The following is a 19,743-nucleotide window of genomic DNA, read 5'->3' on the forward strand; positions in this document are numbered from 1 at the left end:
TCACAGAAAGGGCAGCAAAGTGAGGGAGGAATCTGAGAAGTGGGGAAACAAAGGAGTGAGAGAAAGACAGTGTGGTTTAACAGGCATGAAGAAGGACTACAGCCTGAAGTGGTCTCTGTGTTGAGGAGATTTGCCTAAAACACCCCTCAGCCAAGTATCAACGGTAAATAGGGTTGAGTGATGGTATGAATTGTAAAACAAGACATTAGGGAATAGTCAACCAACAAGTCAACCTTTGCGAACGCTACTTAATGCATGTTAAGCTCATATCCTCAAATCAATCATATACCTCACAGTTTCACTTCTTTCATTTTTTCTCAGATCAACATTCTAACAACTGCTTTGTCTCCTGCAGGTCTGTGGTTTGACCTGGAGATTTCCTACAGTGGCTCCTTCCTGATGACCCTGGAGACCAAGATGAACCTCATTCGCCTGGGCAAGGAGGGAGAAAACCTCCGCTTAGGAGAGTTTGGCAAAGATGGGTAAGACAGCCAAACTCTGTCACCACCACACACACATTTTAGAAAAGCACCGAGATGTTTCTTGGTTTGATTCGCCTTTTCCTCTCTACTTGACACTAAAAGTATACTTGCCTCTGTCAGAAGTCAACCACTGTTCTGTCTGGCACCTCACCTGCCTTACTCAGAGTTTTATATCTTTTCTGTCTTTTATATCTTTTCCTTTCTTTTCTCTGCTATTCCCTTTCTGCCCTCTGGATCCTACTTTTATGTGGCTGTTAATCGGATGCGTTTCTGTCCTTGGTAAGTAAGTGCTGCTTGACTTTCCATTTTCATCTCTGATGTTCAACTCGTAATCTCCATCTTTGTATGTCTCTATTTTTGGAGTTGTCACATTTCATAATACTACTCAGTGCTTTCATCTCAGTAACTCACATTATTTACATCTCAGTAAATTTCTTACTGTGTTAGTGCTTTCATCCTTCAGTAATATGTCAATTTCAAGGTAAGGTACAGAGTGTACCTTTCAGAGATGGATTGTTTGCTGGTAAATGAGAAGTGAGTCAATTTTTGCCGGTCCTCATAAGGAAACAAACATAGATCCAGTTTCACATCAAATTACAAGTGAAAGTGCAAAACATACGACATAGCAGCAGTTTTTAGGCTATCTTACTAAACGCTCCCAGAGCTTTATTGTGTTTGTAGACGTGTGCAGTCATGGGTATGCACATGTGCACACTTTCATCTCTCACTGATTGTGTCCATACCTTGTGTGTATTTTCTTGAATGTACTATACAGTAGGATTCAAGCATTAGCGCAGTAAAACACCATAGAATCACAAACCTTGCATGTATTAGTGCATGTGTGTGTGTAGATATGTGTGTGTGTGTGGGCTTGCACTAATCTATTGTTCTGTTTGTTCATGTGTTTCTAGATACAGGCCTCGGACTTACTGCCTGGCTGACAGTGATGAGGAGTCATCCAGTGCAGGCTCATCAGATGAGGAAGACTCCTCAGAACTCTCAAATGAGTCAGCTGGAGCAGAGGGGTGAGGATGGGTTTATACAGTAATTGTTCATATTGACTGTCTGTGTGATCACTTGAACTTTTTTGGAATATAAAAAAATTTAAATTTATTGCTGTGATAGATTTGCTTTTCATTTGAAATAAATGTTTCTCAATCATTCAAGAAAAAAACAAAATAGGAAAAGAAATGCTTGAAAAGTTCTGCCTTGTCGTAACCATGGAAACAATCTTTGAGGTAGGCAAGGCTTGCAGTAAAAAGTTCTGAATAAGAATTATTGAAAGAAAGACAGATGACATAACTGTCGGCCAACAATACATTTGCAGGTAACACATGGTTAGGAGTTAATCAGTAAATCAGTTCACCCTCTTGACCAGCACAGCATAACTCATTTATTAGTCAGATGGAAAAAAAATTATAACATTAGATGTCATTAAGTATATCTACACTAATATGTGGCTTTAACCCTCATCCTCTTTTTAATGAATACAGTTTCGTTGGAGGCCACAAACCGAGCAAGATCATGCGCTTTGTGGACAAGATCGCCAAGTCCAAATACTTTCAGAAAGCGACAGAGACGGAGTTTATCAAAAAGAAGATGGAGGAAGTGTCCAACACACCCCTCCTGCTCACAGTGGAAGTGCAGGAACTCCAAGGAACGCTAGCTGTCAATATACCCCCTCCACCCACCGACAGGATATGGTACGTGAAGGAAGTGTTGTTTTCCTGCTCCATAATCACTGGAATGCTGCAAAAGTGAATTTCCATGTGTGTCCCAGTAACAAGTAATCACATCTTCTTCAGAGAAAGCATTTTCCCACAGATGGACAAACACAGCCAAGTCTGTTGCAAACAAAGGTCTTTAAGATGCCTCTTAATCAACCCACTTCCTCTCATGTCAACAGTAACTTTGTTACCGTATGCATACTTTGATTTCTACATGGTGGATAATTTACATGAAACATACATAATATGGTTATCAGTACTCAGAACAGCAGTCGTTAGTTTTACAGTACAATAGCATGTTTAATTGAAGAAATCAAAAGAAGCATTTCATATATTTGTCTTGGTGCCCTCTGCTGGTGGTAACCTTAAACTGTGTTGGAAACATTTCTTGGCAGTTAGTGGTGTTTGTGAGTAAATAAGTCAATGTGTTGACCGTTTCCTTTTTCAGGTATGGCTTTCGGAAGCCACCTCACCTGGAACTGAAGGCACGACCTAAACTGGGAGAAAGAGAAGTCACTCTGGCTCATGTTACAGACTGGATAGAGAAAAAACTGGACCAGGAATTTCAGGTATTGATCAACTTATGTTTCTGGTATTTAGGGTTCAAAGCACTCAGATTCCAAGATACTATATGTGTTAAAAATGTCTTAAGAATCCTAAAAACTCACTGTCCCCATCGCTCTTTCTCTCCTCTGTTAGAAAATCTTTGTAATGCCAAACATGGACGATGTGTGGCTGACTATCATGCACTCTGCCATGGACCAGCGCACATCAGGTGGACCCTTAGTCGGGCCCACAGTGGACCCAGAGCCTTCCCAGTCGGAGAGGGACAGCACCAGCCAGCCATGAAGAATGTTTACAGTATTTCCTAGAGCTTATTAAGTCTCAAAATGGGAACTGGAGCCAAAGTCGATAGGTCAGACGCTACTGTTAAACAAACACATTCCCATACTGAGTGGCTCTCTCACTTATCGTAGTGAAGACAGTATGAATTTTAAAGGAACAAGGTAGAGTTAGCCAAGGAAACACTAAAGATAAACTGTTGCATGCTGCTCTGTTCAGTAGTATTTTTTGTGTCTTTGAAGAGTTTATATAACAGTAAGAACCTACTGAATAGGGACTAGGGATATGTGAAGAGTTATATTTGGCTCAGTAGTGTGGGTGGTTTCAGTTAATAAGGGGAATTTATGGGGATATAGAAGTACACAATGTCCTATGAACACATTAATATGAAAGCATTCACCAGATACCTTACAGCCTGCAGATGACAAGTTTCAACTGAGGCCAGAGAGTGGCCACAGTAGCCCCTTTAGTTTAGACATTCAGCAAGTGGAGAGTTTAAGTATGATAGTATGTTGAAATTAGAGGTGTTTTATAGTAAATGGTTAGTGTGTGGAGGAGAGTTGTTAGTTGTTATAAGAATTAATAAAATGTAAGAAGGTTAAAAAGTGTATTTGAAAAGCTCAGATACTTGATGTTATGTTTATTTATCAGATGAGACATTAAACCTTGAAGTGGCTTTATGTCAGGGTTTTTGTTTTTTTTCCTTCAGGTGTTAACTAACAGTATTCATTCATGCTGTGACCACACCCTGAACACCTCCCTTTATTTGCCAAGACCCCACTTTTTATGCCAATGATGCCCTTATCCATGTCTGTATGGACATAATGCTCAAGTGCAAACATACTGCATAATTTAGGTAAAGTGTCATCCACAATGTAAATTCCATACTAATGACAATACACAATAAGTGCAATGATAGAAACGCTACATAGGCTTATGTGTGATCTTGTGAAGATAGTATATAAAAGCGTATGTCTGAGAAGTACAAGGCCTCTAACACGTCTTTTGAATGTATGTTTGGATAATTTTGGTTCCTAATGTTGTTATATGAGAACAGTTTTTTACCCAGTCACATTTTGATTGGGGTATGCAAATTATTGCACAAACACAAGTGAAAGTTTCCTTTTTGGTTTCTTGTGATAAACACTATCTCATCTTGCATATCTTTTTTTCCCAAATGTGTCATTCAATCATTATGTTTATGGAGTACCAGGTGGTATATTTATCTATACATCATTTATACTTAATGGTGTTGATGTCAATGATGATGATAGTGTTGGAAGTTAATTTAAATGACCAACTTTAATATGTGACAGTGCTTTAAAAATACTCTATCGGCCATACTGTATGTAGACAGGCGCTTCATTGTAGTTTGACACTTGGATGAAGTTAAGGTACGTACTACATAGCAGAGCATCTGTTGCCAAGAATGTATAGCCTTACCTACAGGTTCCCTTTCTGAGAGCACCTTTTTAACCGTGACATATTTCTAATGTTAACCAAAGTCCTTTGATTGGGCCCACAGTGCCAGATCTCTCTCTGCTCAAAGGTACACATCCTGTATTGATATAGCATTGTGAGGTAATATTTACAAATGCGCTACAATACCTGCATTAACATTGTTTACAGGAATTAATACCTTGTTTTATTTTTTGCTATATTAGGATACTAAAGCACTGTAACATGAAATGGATTTGTTCTATATGATTGTCTTTCCCTTTATGTCTTGGTTACTTTTTGTTGAGTATTTGTTTTTGAATGACTTCATGAGGTGGGTTATGGTTGTATTTTTTTTGTCTATTTCTTTGGTTAAACAGAATGAAGATTTTTGAGGATATATGAAGATCATGTCATGATTTGTATCTGTGAATTATTAATGACTTTTTAAAATTGACATGTAATTTTAAGGCCAAATTCAGTGACTGTGTATCTGCCTTATTTATAGAGCAAAATAAATATGTCAGTGAAAGCCTTTTCGTTTTTGCGAATGTTTATTTCTGCAGAGGAATTTCTCAAATCTGGTATTCTGAATTGTAGATATATATTTTGCTTTCTTTGTATTTATTTGTTTCAGACTGAAATAAAGATTTTTCTAGTGAGGCCTGTAGAAAGCTGCTTTCGTTAATAGTCTTTTACTTAGAATAAGTAGCACGCTATAATGTAAACTGGCTCCACTACAAGTAAAAGTCTTGAATTAAAAAGATTAACTCAAAAGTAAGGAAGCGTAAGTAACAAAATGAACTTAACATGAAAAGTAAAAGTATTTATTAGGCAGTGGAATGATCCCTGTCAGTGTTACATTATCATGTATCATTAGGTTCTGATTATGAATGCATTATTGTAGTGAAGGGTGGTTTTATCTATAACCATGCATCATATTTAATCAGTGGTGGAAAGTAACTAAGCATTTACTCAACTACTATACATAACTACAATATTGAGGTACTTGTACTTGAGTATTTCTATTTGATACTTCTTTATACTTCCTCTTCATTACATTGCTGTATAAGTAAAGGATCTAAATACTTCTACCACTGTATTTAATTAACTCACCATAGGTTTTCTATATCTTAATTTGCAAAATAACCAACTATAGCTGTGTGTATGCAGTGTGTTGTACAGGATTTGAATGTGCTTAGTTACTGTATACGTAACCGTGCCTTCAAAGGTCTTAAAAGTTAAGTTTAGCACACATGAACAGCCTAAAATCAGTAAATAAATTGGTACATTAGTCAAGATGCGACTGTGGAAAAGGTAATTATGCCGGCAATGATTATATTATTAGCCTACGGCTTGAAAATTAGAGTTAATACACATAGATCGGTTGGATTGACGAACACAACACCTCCTCCTCCATCGGATGTTGACGGTTGCCTAGCAACATCAGTGCGGTGGTCAGTGACAGTGCCACGGTGGTGAGAAACTAACTATTGCTTTAAGTGGTATCAAATGGACATTAGTTATTTATTTATACACTTTGTATTTGTTCAAGAGCTAAGGTTAGCCGTCCACTGTTGTAATTGTAGGTTAATGTTTTCCTCAGCCAGTCTTTCTGAGCTCCTTTGACCGCTACGCTAACTAGCCAGCTAACGTTAACCCTGGTCCAGGCCGAGGTTAACAAGTTACCACTAAGCTAGCGTTAGGTAACGTTAACCTAGCTAATGTTTAGTGTTCTTGTAATTTCAAGACAGACTTTGAAAGTTGTGTTTTTCTGTACCAAAAGCATATGTAAAACTAGTTTGCCGCACAGTTCAAAATTAAAACGTGGATTGCATATGCCTATGGACGTACAGTATTTGTTACAAATACATTAACCTAGTTAGAGAAGAGTTAGAGACTAACGTAACTACCTGTTCATCACAGTCCCAATGCAGAGCCCTGGAAGAGAGGGAGACGGGGAGGAGGGAGGGGAAGAAACCCTCCGTCCAGAGGAGAGAGACAGCAAGCAGCAGGATGGAAGTGACAAAGCAGCAGAGGACTGTGGAGCGAATGTGCCACCTGCTCAAAAGGTGAGGAATCAAGACGAGTCAAGCTACTTTTTTTGCTTGTGTGTTTTATTTCTTCACTTTTTACTCTTTTATCAACTCCCTATGGGAAAATGGGGATATTCATCTTCATCTTTTGTCCAGATGCTGTGATGTTGCACTTCTGGCCTTTACTATTGGATGCACATAATAAGTAAACAAGGAGTTCAAGCCTATTATAGTGTGTGAGTCCTATGGGACAACAATTGCCAGCTGCTGTAAAATATTATAATGTATTAAATGCAGAAATGTATTGTCAAAATCATAACCAGTCAAGGACCTTTATACATGCTTTCTGTGTGTATCCCAGGGTGGCTCACAGGATCAGTCAGGACCAGACCCTGATGACCTGGCTCCTCAGTCTCACCCTGAACTCACCAGTGCTGATGAAGACTCCCCTGCAGCCAGACATTTCGGTCAGTCACACACTAACCTTGCTGGGAGTTTACAGTTCAGTACAAAGCAACCCAGAATGACAGTAAAACATAGCTAATTTTGGCCAGCTTGCGTAGATTACCTTACTTCAGAGGTCCATTACCAATTTAAATTGAATATGGGAAACGTTATCATCCATGGGCAAGATACCTTGCTGTAAGATTGCAGCACCTTCATTAACATAAACTATTGTCCTTAAGGATATTTGCATTAAACAAAGAGTGTAACACGAAAGCATATATTAACATATGGAGAAGTAACCCACATAAAGTACATCCACATTTAGAGGGCAGGGACAAAAAAACAACATTTAAGTATAAATAATCATTCAGCAGTATTTATAATTTTTCACATTTTAAATTGTCAAGTGGTTAAACAATTTCTTTTATTTTCTGTGTTTCAGAGCAAGAAAATGTTGCCCAGGTTCCGTTGACACCCCTCCTGTCAAACCTGAACACACCAGAGCCCGTCGAGGATCAGGAGCCACTGATGGAGGAGGACGATGAGGAGGAGGAGTTTATCATTCTTGATGCTGAACACGTCTGTAGCTTCTCATTCAATATTGCAATCAGTGGTTACTAAATGAATAGATTTAATTTGTTTACTGCTCCTCAAAGAGAATAATGGTATCAATGTCTCATCTGTGTGTCTTGTATGTTGTGTGTTAGGTGCATTGGTAAGACTTAAAAGTTAGCCTGTGTTTTCTAATAAACATATATATTTAGTTTATAAACTGGCTTCTTGAGTTCATAAAAGAGCTTCTTTAAATATGACACTAGATATCTAGCAATCGTCCTGTCATGTCACTGATGCCATGTTTGATCTGTTGGCAGCCTCTGGTCAGAAGACAACAAGCTGCTCTGAACAGCCAGCTCAGCAAGCAACTGGAGAGGCTCAACCTGGGACTAAGGGAAAAGGTCAGCTTCTTTTCCCTCTGTGTATTCATATAGTATTCATATACTCAGATATACACATACAGAAGCAAACAAAGTGTATTTCACATATACATACAGGTAAAAATTTCCCTGACTTTACATCTATGGGGTCCCAATTTGTCCAGAGGATGGTGCTGTTGACCTGTGCAAATTTGCCCTTTTTATTTGGATCTTGTTTCCTAGATGTAGGATATACATTTTAAGGCACAGCATTGATAAAGCAATGATAACAATAACAATGGATCAAATCACTGAATGAAAGAATGTGTGGAAGACAGGCAGAAGAGTCAAACAGACTGTTTTGATGACTTATTTTTTGATTCCTCTCTGCTCTCTCTCCCCTTGCCCCAGCTGATGATGGAGAAGGAAATTGCCTGCAACAGAGATGAGATATGTTCAGAGTTGTTCAACGTTCAGGAGCAGCTGGTCAGACTCCAGACCAGACTAGAGGACCGTCCTCCGACTAAGGCCAAACACCGGCAGGCACAGGATCAGCTGGAGGCAATGAAGAGCCACTATTCCAATAATACCAGCCAGGAGAGCAAAGCCAGAGCCAATGGTGAGACTATTACTCTCTGATTTCTCATTTGGTGGTCTTGTCTTATGTCTGATCCAGGATTCAATTTAATTCAAAGTGTAACTATATTGCACTAGTTAGTTCAAACTCTGACTAACAAATCTAATATAACTTGTCATATTTAACACCATATTTGGAAATATTTCCAAAATTTGGGTGAGGTTGGGATTGGTCTGCAATTTCTAAAAATTGTAAATTATAGTATTATATTATTAATATTAATATGCTGTTTAAAATTCAGAAACCCCTATTAGTCGCCTCTCAAACAGCTGAATTTGTCAGTAACACTCAGTTGTCTCTCAGAAGTGTGACTCAGAGGTTTAGACACACTCAGGAGCATAAAATACTGTATTAGGGTTATTACAGGTTGCAGCATTAACAGGACAGCAATTCTTCTCCATTTGGAGCAACATCAGTTCTTCTGCTTATGATGGTAACTCAATGTTTTGAAAGCTGAGACAGAAAATGGTCAAAATAATTGTCTTTGTTGAAGCCATGTGGGTCACATAGGTCTAGAATTTTGTTGCAACACAAATTTTTTGCAATTCAAACCAAATCTCAGTTTAAATTGCAATATAAACCTTGATTAAATGAAGCATAAATTAAAATAGGTCTAGATTTCAGGTTGAAAAGTTAATTGACACTGATGAAAGACTTAATCCTTGTTATTGCAACTAAGGCTTTGTATTAAAAGCTGCCTCTAGTTCGGTCTATTGGATATACAATACAATATTGTGCAGTTCAGCATCAGCTTTACACTACAGTCTCAGTTCATGTTTCCAAAAGGTACTCTGTTAATGCCGACTCCTGTGTGTCCATAGTGTCTCAGCTACAGGCAGAGATGGACAACCTGATGCTGCACCTCCTCTTCACACAAGGAGTCAGTGAAGAGCTGCGCTCTAACGTCAAATCCATGAAGAATGTCACACGCAAAGCAGGAGCTGAAAGGACCCAGGCTGAAGACCAGAAACTCAAGCAGGTGGACAGGCTGAAGTCAGATACATCAAAAATATCTTTTCTGTTAGGCATTAACATTGATTCATTTATTGGCTGAAATACTCCTGTGCCACCAGGATATGTATGTGGAGCGTCTAACAAAGGACATGGAGAGATTGACACAGCAGATAGCCATGTATGAGGCCCAGACCAGTGCCCAAGCAGAGGAGACACAGGCAGCTAAAGAGGCCTTCTCTGAGGTAACTTGCATTGCAGAAGACTCTACATTCTATAAGTTGAAAGTATTTTTAATCACCAACAAGTTCTGTAAATTTGTACAACGATAAATTCTGCAACCAATTGCTATTAATTAGTGCTATTAATCAAGTCATATTAATTTACAGGAAGTTGTAAAGATGTGTTTACAGTTAGTTAATCAGATCACTAATGCTGAAAATAGCTGCCTGATAATGATGTTATTGATGAGTGCAGCTTTAAAAACAAAAAAAATCTCATTAGTCCAATCAACAATTCAACATTTGTCTTTGTTAAATTGTTTTTGTGTCTGTGTGCAGGCCGAAATGGAAATGGAGTCTCTGGTGATGGCGCGTAAACAGCTGCTGCAGCAGTGGAACAGCAGTCTGGTGGGTATGAGGAGACGAGATGAGGCCTTCAGCACGATGCAGGAGACCATACGGTGAGAATGAGGGCAAGGGAAGGCTGAATATTTTAAATGTGTTGATGCATTCCAGACATGCACGTATCAAACAATGTGGGTTCTGATAGATTCTTGATTTCCTTTGTTTTTCAGGCAGAAAAGTAAAGAGGGAAATGAAAACAAAAATTACAGTTACTATGAGAAAATATGATTCACGTCTCAACTTATTTCCACAAATACAGATGTGTGTAGAAAATATGTAGAGAGTACAACACAATATTTGTAGGACACACAATGATAACCTGAGATTTAAACAGAAAGGTAACAAATATCAAAATGACACCAAGCCTCGATTCGTTCCTTTCAGCTGTCTTTGTTTTCCACAGCATGGTCGAGCATCAGGTGATCCTACTGGAAAGAGAGATCGAAGGCTACAAGAAATCCACCACTGAGGAGCAGGAGCAAAATGAGACACTGACAATGCAGCTGAACTGGTCCCAGATGGACGTTGCCACCTCCAAAAAGCTGATCAGTCAGAAGCAGACCCAGCAAGAAGCTCTGCAAGCCCACTACAGCACCTGCCTCCGCACTCTGCGGGAGACAGAGCGCACCCTCGCCAGGCTCACTAAGGTAGATGAATGGCAAAGGTTACTTAGTGGGCAGCTCTGAACTTACTTTGTCCAGAGAGTTGTGTAATCACAATACTTTCCTAACCTATCTTTCCCTCTGTAATATTCCACATTCTGATTCTTGCTTCTTTTTTTTTTTTACTCCCTCCCTTTCCCTCATTGCTCTAGGAAACCAGTACCTACCAGACCGAAGTGAACGATCAGAGGAGGCAGTTGGAGAAAGAAAGTGCTGTGCGTCTGGAGTTGGAGGACAAGATAATGACCCACATGCAACAGAAGCTTACTCACAACAACGCTGCCAAGTACTCTCAACGGCTCACCAACAAGATAGCCTCACTCAAGAAGGAGAAGGTAAAGATTTCAAAATGCAGCCATGATGTTTTGGGCCTATAACTTTATGAATTAATATTATGTAAGGAAGCAAAACTGGAAATGGAATCATTACAAGAGCATACACAACAATGTGTAAAGTGTGATGAAGATAGAACAATACATGTACGTTATAGTGAAGATAAAGTTGCAGACAAATGTAGTGTCTTCGTCTTGCTCATCATCCCTTTTTTCCCCGTTAGATCTCTCAGCTGTGGCAGCTGGAAGGCGAGGTAGTGGCTGTGCGCCTGGAGAGCAGCATGGTCAGCCAGCATCTGGACAGTTTGGCCCTCACTCAAGAGACGCTAGATGAGGAGATCGCTAAGTACAACAAGTTGCTCTCATCCAACCAGGCTAAGATTTCTTCCTTTGTTACACTCATTGGACAGAAGCAGACCACCATCACCACCTACAACAAAAGGATCTATCAAATTGTAGCCAGCACTGGGGTGAGAAATTCTGGGGAACCAATGATCCCTGGTGGTCTGTTGTTTATCTGGATAGACATTCATTAGCAAAAATAAGTTATATAATGCAATAATGACATGAGTTTTTTGAGTTTAGAAACTATCTTTACAATCAAATATAAAAACCCTGTTGTTAGTTGTCATTTGTGTATCTGCATTCCCAGCATGAAGACCTCAGTCCCCTGCAAATCAAGGCAGATGCATTAATGGATCAGCTTGAGGAGCTGGCAGCAAAAATCAAGAGTAACCAGCAGCTCTGGATGAAACAGCAGGGGACACTAGTAGGACTGACCCAGGAGATACAGGCCAACAGAAAGGATATTCTCAAACTGCAGACAGAGTACACTGGCATGCAGCAGAGGAGAATCCGCTTGGAGAGTATGCAATATACTTATAAAGAAGCAAACACATGCACAAATAGACACATCTTGGTCCAAGGCCAGATATTACCATTTGAAAAACTTAACCACTAATGAAAAGGCCATTGAAATACACTATGTTATAAATAGCTACTTCTGGTCTGTGGAGTAGAAAGTAAGATTCTCTCTCAAAACTTTTATAATAAAAACATTCATACATTCTATGCACAACCCCACCCCACCAGGTCAGATTGAAGTAGAGCACCGTGAGGAGACGGAGCTGGAGAAGAACTCAAAGATGATTAAAGAAGACCTGCTGAAGCTCAACACCCTGCTGAGCAAGAACGGACAGCTCAGCCAGGCCCTGGAGCAGGAGAACGCACTGATGGAGACAGACTTCCTTCACAGACTGAAGGCATGACCTTGCTGTTTAATACATTAATAATACACTAATAATTTTGTTCTTGCCTACCGTGTTGATGGAGAATGATCTTTAGCTATAATGTAATGTGTTTAGGAGGCAGAGCGGGAGTCCATAGAGATGCAGATGAAACAGGAGAAGACCCGGGAGGAAAAAGAGAGACTCCTCAACAGTCTGGTGGAGGCCGAGTCAGTTATATATTAATTTTCTCTGTGTTCAATACAAGTTCATATTTTTACGTCTGTATGCTAATCAACTTGAAAAATTTTGTTCCCTAATGAGATGTTTAACAAAAAAAATATTAGTGAATCATTGCTGGCTTTATCCAAAAAAATATGATGGTGTATAGTTATAATTAGTAGCTCATTGTAGATCACTGCTTAAAAAACAGTTACAGCTATCATTTTAATATACTGTACTTATTCATAAATATCAAGACATTATTTTCCAATAATTAATACATAACTGTTGGTATGTTACTGACAGTTCATCAGTCTGGTTTTCTTATCTTTTTCCATCTACATTGATAGCTCATACTTCACATACAGGGTGCTTTTTTTTTGCTTTTTTTTACATGCATCCTTTGTTATGTGTGTGTGCTTGTTTTGTACGAACGGCCGACAGGCGGCAGATCATGTTATGGGAGAAGAAGACCCAGCTTGTAAAAGAGACCCAATCAGCTGTGGACTCTGGGGCGGGAGACATCCAGATGATGAAGGCTGAGATACACCGTATGGAGGTAAATACAGTCTAGGTCCAGCAGGGGCACATTAACAGAATGAGATATGAATTTTGTCACAAGATGATTGTATGGAGAGATGATAAACATATTAAATTATTATCCATGTGTCTTTGTATATTACATACATGCATAAATATACATTGACACAGAAAAAAACTTTCTGAATACAGAACTTTTTTGTATTGTATTTTGCATTGAATCTACTCATGATCTATTTCTTAAAGTTTTTCATTTCAAGCAATATATTTTACTGACTACAACATAAAATACATATATTGCATATTGAATAATATTTAATACATATTGAATGTCAGGTATCAGCAGTTTTAATATGCTACATGTTTAAAGCTCTGTTGGTCTGTATCTTCTTCAAACACTATTTCAGGAACCTCCTCATCTAGGTAACAACAGGATCTGTAAGGTACAACAGCAGGCAATACAACATACAGCTGCAACGATTAGTCAATTAATAGATTAGCCACCAACTATTGAATTAGATGCCAACTGTTTTGATAATCGATTAATCACTCGGAGTTGTTCTTCAAGAAAATAATGTTCAAAATCTGAGTCCAGCTTCTCAAATGTAAATATTTTCTGGTTCCTTTAGTCTTCTATGACAGTAAACTAAATATTTTTGAGTTTTGGACTGTTGATCGGAACAAAACAAGATATTTGAGACATCATCTTGGGCTTTGTTAAACAGTGATCGTCATTTTTTACCATATTTGACAATATACAGACATAACAAGTCATCAATTAATCAAAAAAAATAATTCACAGATTAATTGATAATGATAACGATAATGATAATCGTTAGTTGCAGCCCTAATATAATAGCATAGTTTATAACTTGGCTTAATCAAACATCTAGAGTGAGAAAAAATGAATGGCTAGATCGCTGATGTAAATTTATTTGGTGAAACCAATAAGGTATGATGGCCTCGTGATGCTCTGTATGCTTTTCTCTATGATTTGTGCTTATGTGTTAATGTTTGTGAACTGTAGTCTGTATGTGTATATTTGTGCAGGTGCGACTCAACCAGCTGATGAAGCAGCAGGAGCGGCTGCTGAAGGAGAGTGAAGAAGCAGTGGCAAGGAGGGAGACCATTGTGTTTCGCAAGGAGGCCATGGTCCACAGCTCTAACAAACAGACCACAAAGGCCGAGCTGAGCCGCATCATCCATGGCCTGCAGCGAAAGATCCAGGAAACACACAAGGTAGGGAGTGTTCTATTTTCCATGTATGCATATGTGCCTGAGGGATGTTGCACAATGACTCATATACAGTATGTATGTCTTCAGCATGTAATAGGGTGTGAGCAGGTTATCAGGGAGCTGCAGAGGAGCCAGGTGAGTCTGAGCGACAGGCTTGCACAGCAGAAGCAGCTGCTGATAGAACTATGCAGTACCAGCTGCATCCTTGACCCTGACTTCGTAAATCTCCAGGACACAAAAGATAGGGTAAGGAGTGCATACTATGTACTGCATTACACTGTATATGTAAACAAATGGAGCCACTCAGTGTTGTGTGTAATACAAGTACTTCCTTGTCATAACTTATTATTTAAACTCCCTGAGTAGTAATAGCTATATGTCAATCAAGTCTCCATTCAGAACTGAAATATGCATCCTCAGTCTTCTGCCAGTGAGTGTTATATAACTGTAGTGATGGTGTCGTGAGAATGGGGTTATGTTAACATGACTGATTTGAGCATCACAGTTTCCACTAATGGAGACCACTCCCACAAAACAAGAATAGAGAAGCAACTACTCATTGTTTTTCCACCTTCTGTGGTCAGTGGTCAACAGTTTCTAGCAAGTGAAAGCACAAAACACATACACACCCCAAATTCTGTCTTTCCCTCTGCTTGTCTAGAACCTCGCCCACCTGGTGGCACTGCAGAGCAGGACCAAGAAGCTGCAGAGTGTGTGTGAGGGTAGCTACCAAGCCTCATCCACCAGCGAGTCCGTGGGAGCCGCTCTGCAGAGCCAGATGGAGCGTGTGCACGCTGCCAGCACCATCTTGCACCGTGTGTGTGAGGAGTTCCCTCATCACCAGGGGGCGCTCCGCAGGCTGTCGCAAGCGCTGGCAGCACGCACACAGGCCCTGGAGCGGGAAGCGTCCTGAGAGTGAGGGGAGGATTTAGACATGACAGTGAGTACAGGACAAGTGCAGAGGGATGTAAAGTGAGTAAAAGTGTGGTGAAGAGAGGAGGGAAAGATTAGATAAGTGAGGTAATTTATTTTAATTTATGCATTCTGTTATGCTTTTAGAGGAAATACTGATTGTAAAACAACGTAATAAAATAAAGACTGTATGAAACAATAATACATATTATTAAATCATTCATAGTATTTGGCTTCTTCAATCCAATTTCCTGATTGATTTGTCATTTAGTGGAAGCATTTAGTAACATACATAAAAGGTGATCAAAGTGACCATTCTCTAAACCATTAATCCAGCACTGACAAAAACATTTTTTTTAATTCCCTGCTGTTATAAACTAAATCATGCATTGCACTCATATACCTTCCAGTTCCTGAAAAAAGGGCAAACAGCAGCTCATTTGAGCTCTTTAAATCATGCGCCAGGTCAATATAATCATATTTCATAGATGTTTAATTTCTTTATTCACATCCTCATTTTGTGAGTTTTAAACTACCCAAGATATAATCCTATATTATATTACTTATTTTCTTCTCTTCTGCTTTTTACACCCCAATTCCACTTCACATGATATATACAATATACAAACATACAGTGTGCCTTTCATTATTGTCAAAAGAGTAACATTTTCTGCATCCCAATTCCTGACTACACAAAGAAGGATTCGCATTGAGTTCATATTGGCAAAGTGACAGAATTAAGTATTCTCACAATAGTCATGCATACTAGTAATATAGACCAATGTTCCACAACGCTATACACAAAGGAAGTGAAGGAGGTTTTCACAGTTGTAAAACAAAAAACATGATGTTGGTGAGACAGCTCTAGGAAGAGCTCAGATTTTTTTTAAGTATTACATTTTTTGAAATACATTTGCTTTCTCATGATAAGGTAAAATGGGCATAGTCATTCCAAAGTCAAACTTGATTGATGTGCATCAGCACATGTACAACACATTATTTTCTGTTAGCAGTGGTGGAAAGTAAATAAACACATTTACTCAAGTACTATAGTTAAGTACAATTTTGAGGTACTTGTACTTTACTTGAGTATTTCCATTTGATGCTACTTTATACTTCCACTCCACTACATTTCAGAGGGAAATATTGTTCTTTCTACTCCACTAAATTTATTTTACAGCTTTAGTTACTTTTCAGATAAGGTTTTGACACAATGTATAATATAACAAGCTTTTAAAATACAACTCATTGTTAAAGATGAAACCAGTGGTTTCCAACCTTTTTGGCTTTTGATGTCTTACAAAAAGCAGTGTGTAGTCGGGTCACATTTCAGATGTCTATGAGTTGTTAACAGCTCCACCAAATAGTGATTTTTCCCTCTAAACTTCTCACATGGTTTCATTTCAGTAAATGTTCAAATGATCCAATATTTCACCAAAAATCAAAGATTAGATAAAAAGTCCAAAAACTGAAAACAGATTTGTATATCAGAACTTTGTTTTTTCTTCTTTCCTCTCCCATTAATCATCTCACAACCCCTCAGATTTATCTGGTGACCCTTTGGAGGACCCCGACCCTTTGGGGAACCACTGGACTAAACTAGCTAACTGTATATAAAGTAGTTGAAACTAGCTCCACCTCCAGCAGCTACAACAGTAACATGCTGCTCTAACACTGATGCTTCAGTATTAATAATCTAATGATGTCATATATAATAATATATCAGTCAGAGGGGCCAAACCACTACTTTTACTGCAATACTTTAACTACATCAAGCTCATATTACTTATTTTTTTACTTAAGTAGGATTTTTCATGCAGAACTTTTAATTACAATGGAGTATTTTTACATTGCTGTATTGATACTTTTACTTAAGTAAAGGATCTGAATACTTCTTACAACACTGTCTGTGTGTGTGTGTGTGTGTGTGTGTGTGTATATATATATGTATGTATGTATATATGTATGTATGTATGTGTATATATATATATTTATATTTATATTAACTTCAAAAAGTTTAGAAAGAATGACTAAGGCACTATGACAATTAGTATATAGTACATATTAGTAGATTTTATAAAATTTGGATACCACCAGGAAGTTGTCACCCTGAGTTAAATCTCAAAAATGTGACTGACGTAGGCACAACTATATGCCAGTATACGTTAAAACATTACATAAAGGAATGAGTGTAGCTCGTCTGCACTCTGTTAATTCCTCCTTCCCTATAGTTTTTGTTTATAGTGTTTGTTGTTTTTGTTCAGGAAGGATATTTTTATGAGTTACTTCTGCCCCAGTTTTTTACAATTGTAAGTGTAAGTCAAGATTGTAAGTCAACAACTTAAGTGGTTTTTGTGGTTACAATGGAAGCCAAATGGAGCCTTGGCAAATCTTGGGCGTCCACTTAGACATTTGGCATTGCACATTCCACAGATATCACTGCAAGCATATAATGGATCAGAAGCTATTAAAACTGGAATCTGTAATATGTTTTAATTACTATTGTGTTCTTCAACTGTGTGGTAGTGCATTACAAAACACAGCACCTGCACATTTACCATGGGTGGAGATGTGTCTTCATACTCTGCTATTGGCACCTGTCACAATGAATCTACTTGAATATGGCAGTGAAAGCTTTTCAAAATAAACTGCTACACACCTAATACCATGTCTACATTTTCAACAACAGAAGCCTGACAGTATCACTTATAACAGCAGGCTTTCACACAACCAGCTATCCACAACAATCTTTTGTGGATTTTCTGTAGTACACTGCAGTTAACTTGCCACTCTAGAGGGCAACAACATGCATACAATTACAAATTTCAGCTTTATATCTTGTCTAGTGTCAGATACTGTACAGAGCAGTAGCTATAATCAGAGCACAATAATATGATTTCAGCAGAGAAAAACATCTCTGTTATTATACACTAACCTTTGGTCCAAAACAATAGATGTACTAATTTATAATGAACTGATATGTGAATCGCATGGGACAATGAGACTAAGTAACATACTGCCCAAGCACCTGCAAGTTGTCCTGGGACACAGCACATCTGCTGTAAGTGACAGTGACATCATATGTGGCCACTAAGCCGTATGTGTGCAATGCTGTGGAACCGGCTCCTCAGATTGCATGCTTGGCGTGAGCACTATCTTGTACTGTGTCTGTTAGGACTTTCCACAGCCCCCAGAGACACCCTACAGGCTGTCACTAGCAGTGGAAGCATTCTCACGCAGGCCCTGGAGCACAGACAAACAGCTAATACAAAGAACTCAGTCTTTTACTCACACGAACCCAAATGTAAACTCTGACACACCCCATACCCCTCTCTAGAGTACAGTAAAGCAGCAACAGCAAAAGTAGCTTGCACTGAGCTAGCAGGACTTCCAAGATAACAGCACTATAAGAACTGGTCTTTTATAAATAGGTATAAATGCCTTATCATAGATAACAGACACTTCCTTGTAGTTAGATCCCTATTTTCATTATCTTAACATATGCTAATTTGAAAATAGCACTTATTTTGTGTTGTGCCATCTCTCAACTTCTCTGTCTCATTTTTTCAAAAAACTTGTCACTTTTTTAGTCAAATACTTAAATTAGTGCCAATCTAAATGATTGGCACTAATTTAAGTATTTGACTAAAATACTTAAATTGCTTCTTGGCTTCAGTCCAAGTCTTGCAAGGAGTAGGGCTCAGTTGTTAGGACTGGATCAATACCGTCATTAGCAGGTCCTTCCTCAGGCACCTGCATGATTATGATTATTATTGGCAGTGCATGTGTTCTTAGTGCAAGTGACAATGGGAACACACCCCACTTTGTGTTCCCATGTTGATATTTAAACTGCAACTGCTTATTAAACTTCTATTTTTAGTGTTAAATTGTCTTTTGTTGTTACATAATGTCTCTGCTGATCTTAAAACCATGTTTCTGGTTACAGTGTTATCACTGTTAAAAGTTAACTGTGTGAAATTCCTAAGCTGCCTTCAGTCACACTCTAACGTAAAAGTCTGTCATTCTCTAGAAGGCTTTGGTGTTGCATGCAACTTATTAGTAACTTATTGAGTATGTGTATCATATTCCCTCATAAAGTTTCTGATTTTGTGGTGGATAATTTTATATTGTAATTAACTGTGGTGTAATTACCACCTGTCCTGCAGCCAAATATCAAGGACCAGCTTTTATTACTGTTCTGTTTCCTTGTCTATTATCATACATGTTCTATGGGGAAATCCCTACTAGTGATGAGTTTTCCTGTCTGTATGAAATGTTATGACTGAGATAAGAAAGCACTGTGCTGTTGGCGGACGCTGGTCAGTTTACAAAAAAGTGGATCATGTACTTTAGACAGCAGCACTTTTGAGTTTTGCAGAGACATTGCAGGGTTGAGAGATTTATATTCTGTTACTCCTCTTTGTTGTAAATATAAATTTGGTGGAATATGCAGTGCTGAGCGCTTAAGTCATGCTGTTTGTGAGTTTAAAAGACTCCTTACCATTCTGCAGCA

The 19,743-nt window shown here is 38.5% G+C and overlaps 2 protein-coding genes across 5 annotated transcripts in view; both read left to right on the forward strand.

Moving 5' to 3' along the window:
- LOC122979192 (testis-expressed protein 2-like) overlaps window positions 1-5,026 on the forward strand; it is a 34,036-nt gene extending 29,010 nt beyond the window's left edge. For 2 of the 3 annotated variants that reach the window (XM_044346444.1, XM_044346445.1), the window contains exons 9-13: window positions 356-482; window positions 1,394-1,507; window positions 1,976-2,185; window positions 2,658-2,778; window positions 2,909-5,026. In XM_044346444.1, coding sequence (XP_044202379.1) covers window positions 356-482; window positions 1,394-1,507; window positions 1,976-2,185; window positions 2,658-2,778; window positions 2,909-3,058 — 722 coding nt within the window. In that variant the 3' untranslated portion in view covers window positions 3,059-5,026. The remainder of the gene's footprint in view (window positions 1-355; window positions 483-1,393; window positions 1,508-1,975; window positions 2,186-2,657; window positions 2,779-2,908) is intronic. The other variant, XM_044346446.1, reaches the window with a different exon arrangement.
- Window positions 5,027-5,859: 833 nt separating this feature from the next.
- Window positions 5,860-15,458, forward strand: ccdc40 (coiled-coil domain containing 40). 2 transcript variants are annotated; one of them, XM_044346447.1, is made up of 19 exons: window positions 5,860-5,967; window positions 6,416-6,561; window positions 6,887-6,992; window positions 7,415-7,551; window positions 7,845-7,928; window positions 8,298-8,505; window positions 9,345-9,502; window positions 9,597-9,719; window positions 10,035-10,156; window positions 10,504-10,747; window positions 10,915-11,097; window positions 11,319-11,564; window positions 11,747-11,960; window positions 12,187-12,356; window positions 12,459-12,550; window positions 12,987-13,101; window positions 14,133-14,321; window positions 14,406-14,564; window positions 14,980-15,458. In XM_044346447.1, the coding sequence occupies exons 2-19, from the start codon at window positions 6,421-6,423 to the stop codon at window positions 15,229-15,231; spliced, it is 2,943 nt and encodes a 980-aa protein (XP_044202382.1). In that variant the 5' UTR covers window positions 5,860-5,967; window positions 6,416-6,420; the 3' UTR covers window positions 15,232-15,458. The 2 variants fall into 2 exon arrangements, with proteins under 2 accessions (XP_044202382.1, XP_044202384.1); XM_044346449.1 differs by lacking the exon at window positions 5,860-5,967 and adding an exon at window positions 6,030-6,051.
- The last annotated feature ends 4,285 nt before the right edge of the window (window positions 15,459-19,743 follow it).

Source organism: Thunnus albacares, chromosome 3 (genome assembly GCF_914725855.1).
Source record: "Thunnus albacares chromosome 3, fThuAlb1.1, whole genome shotgun sequence".
Lineage (NCBI taxonomy): Eukaryota > Metazoa > Chordata > Actinopteri > Scombriformes > Scombridae > Thunnus > Thunnus albacares.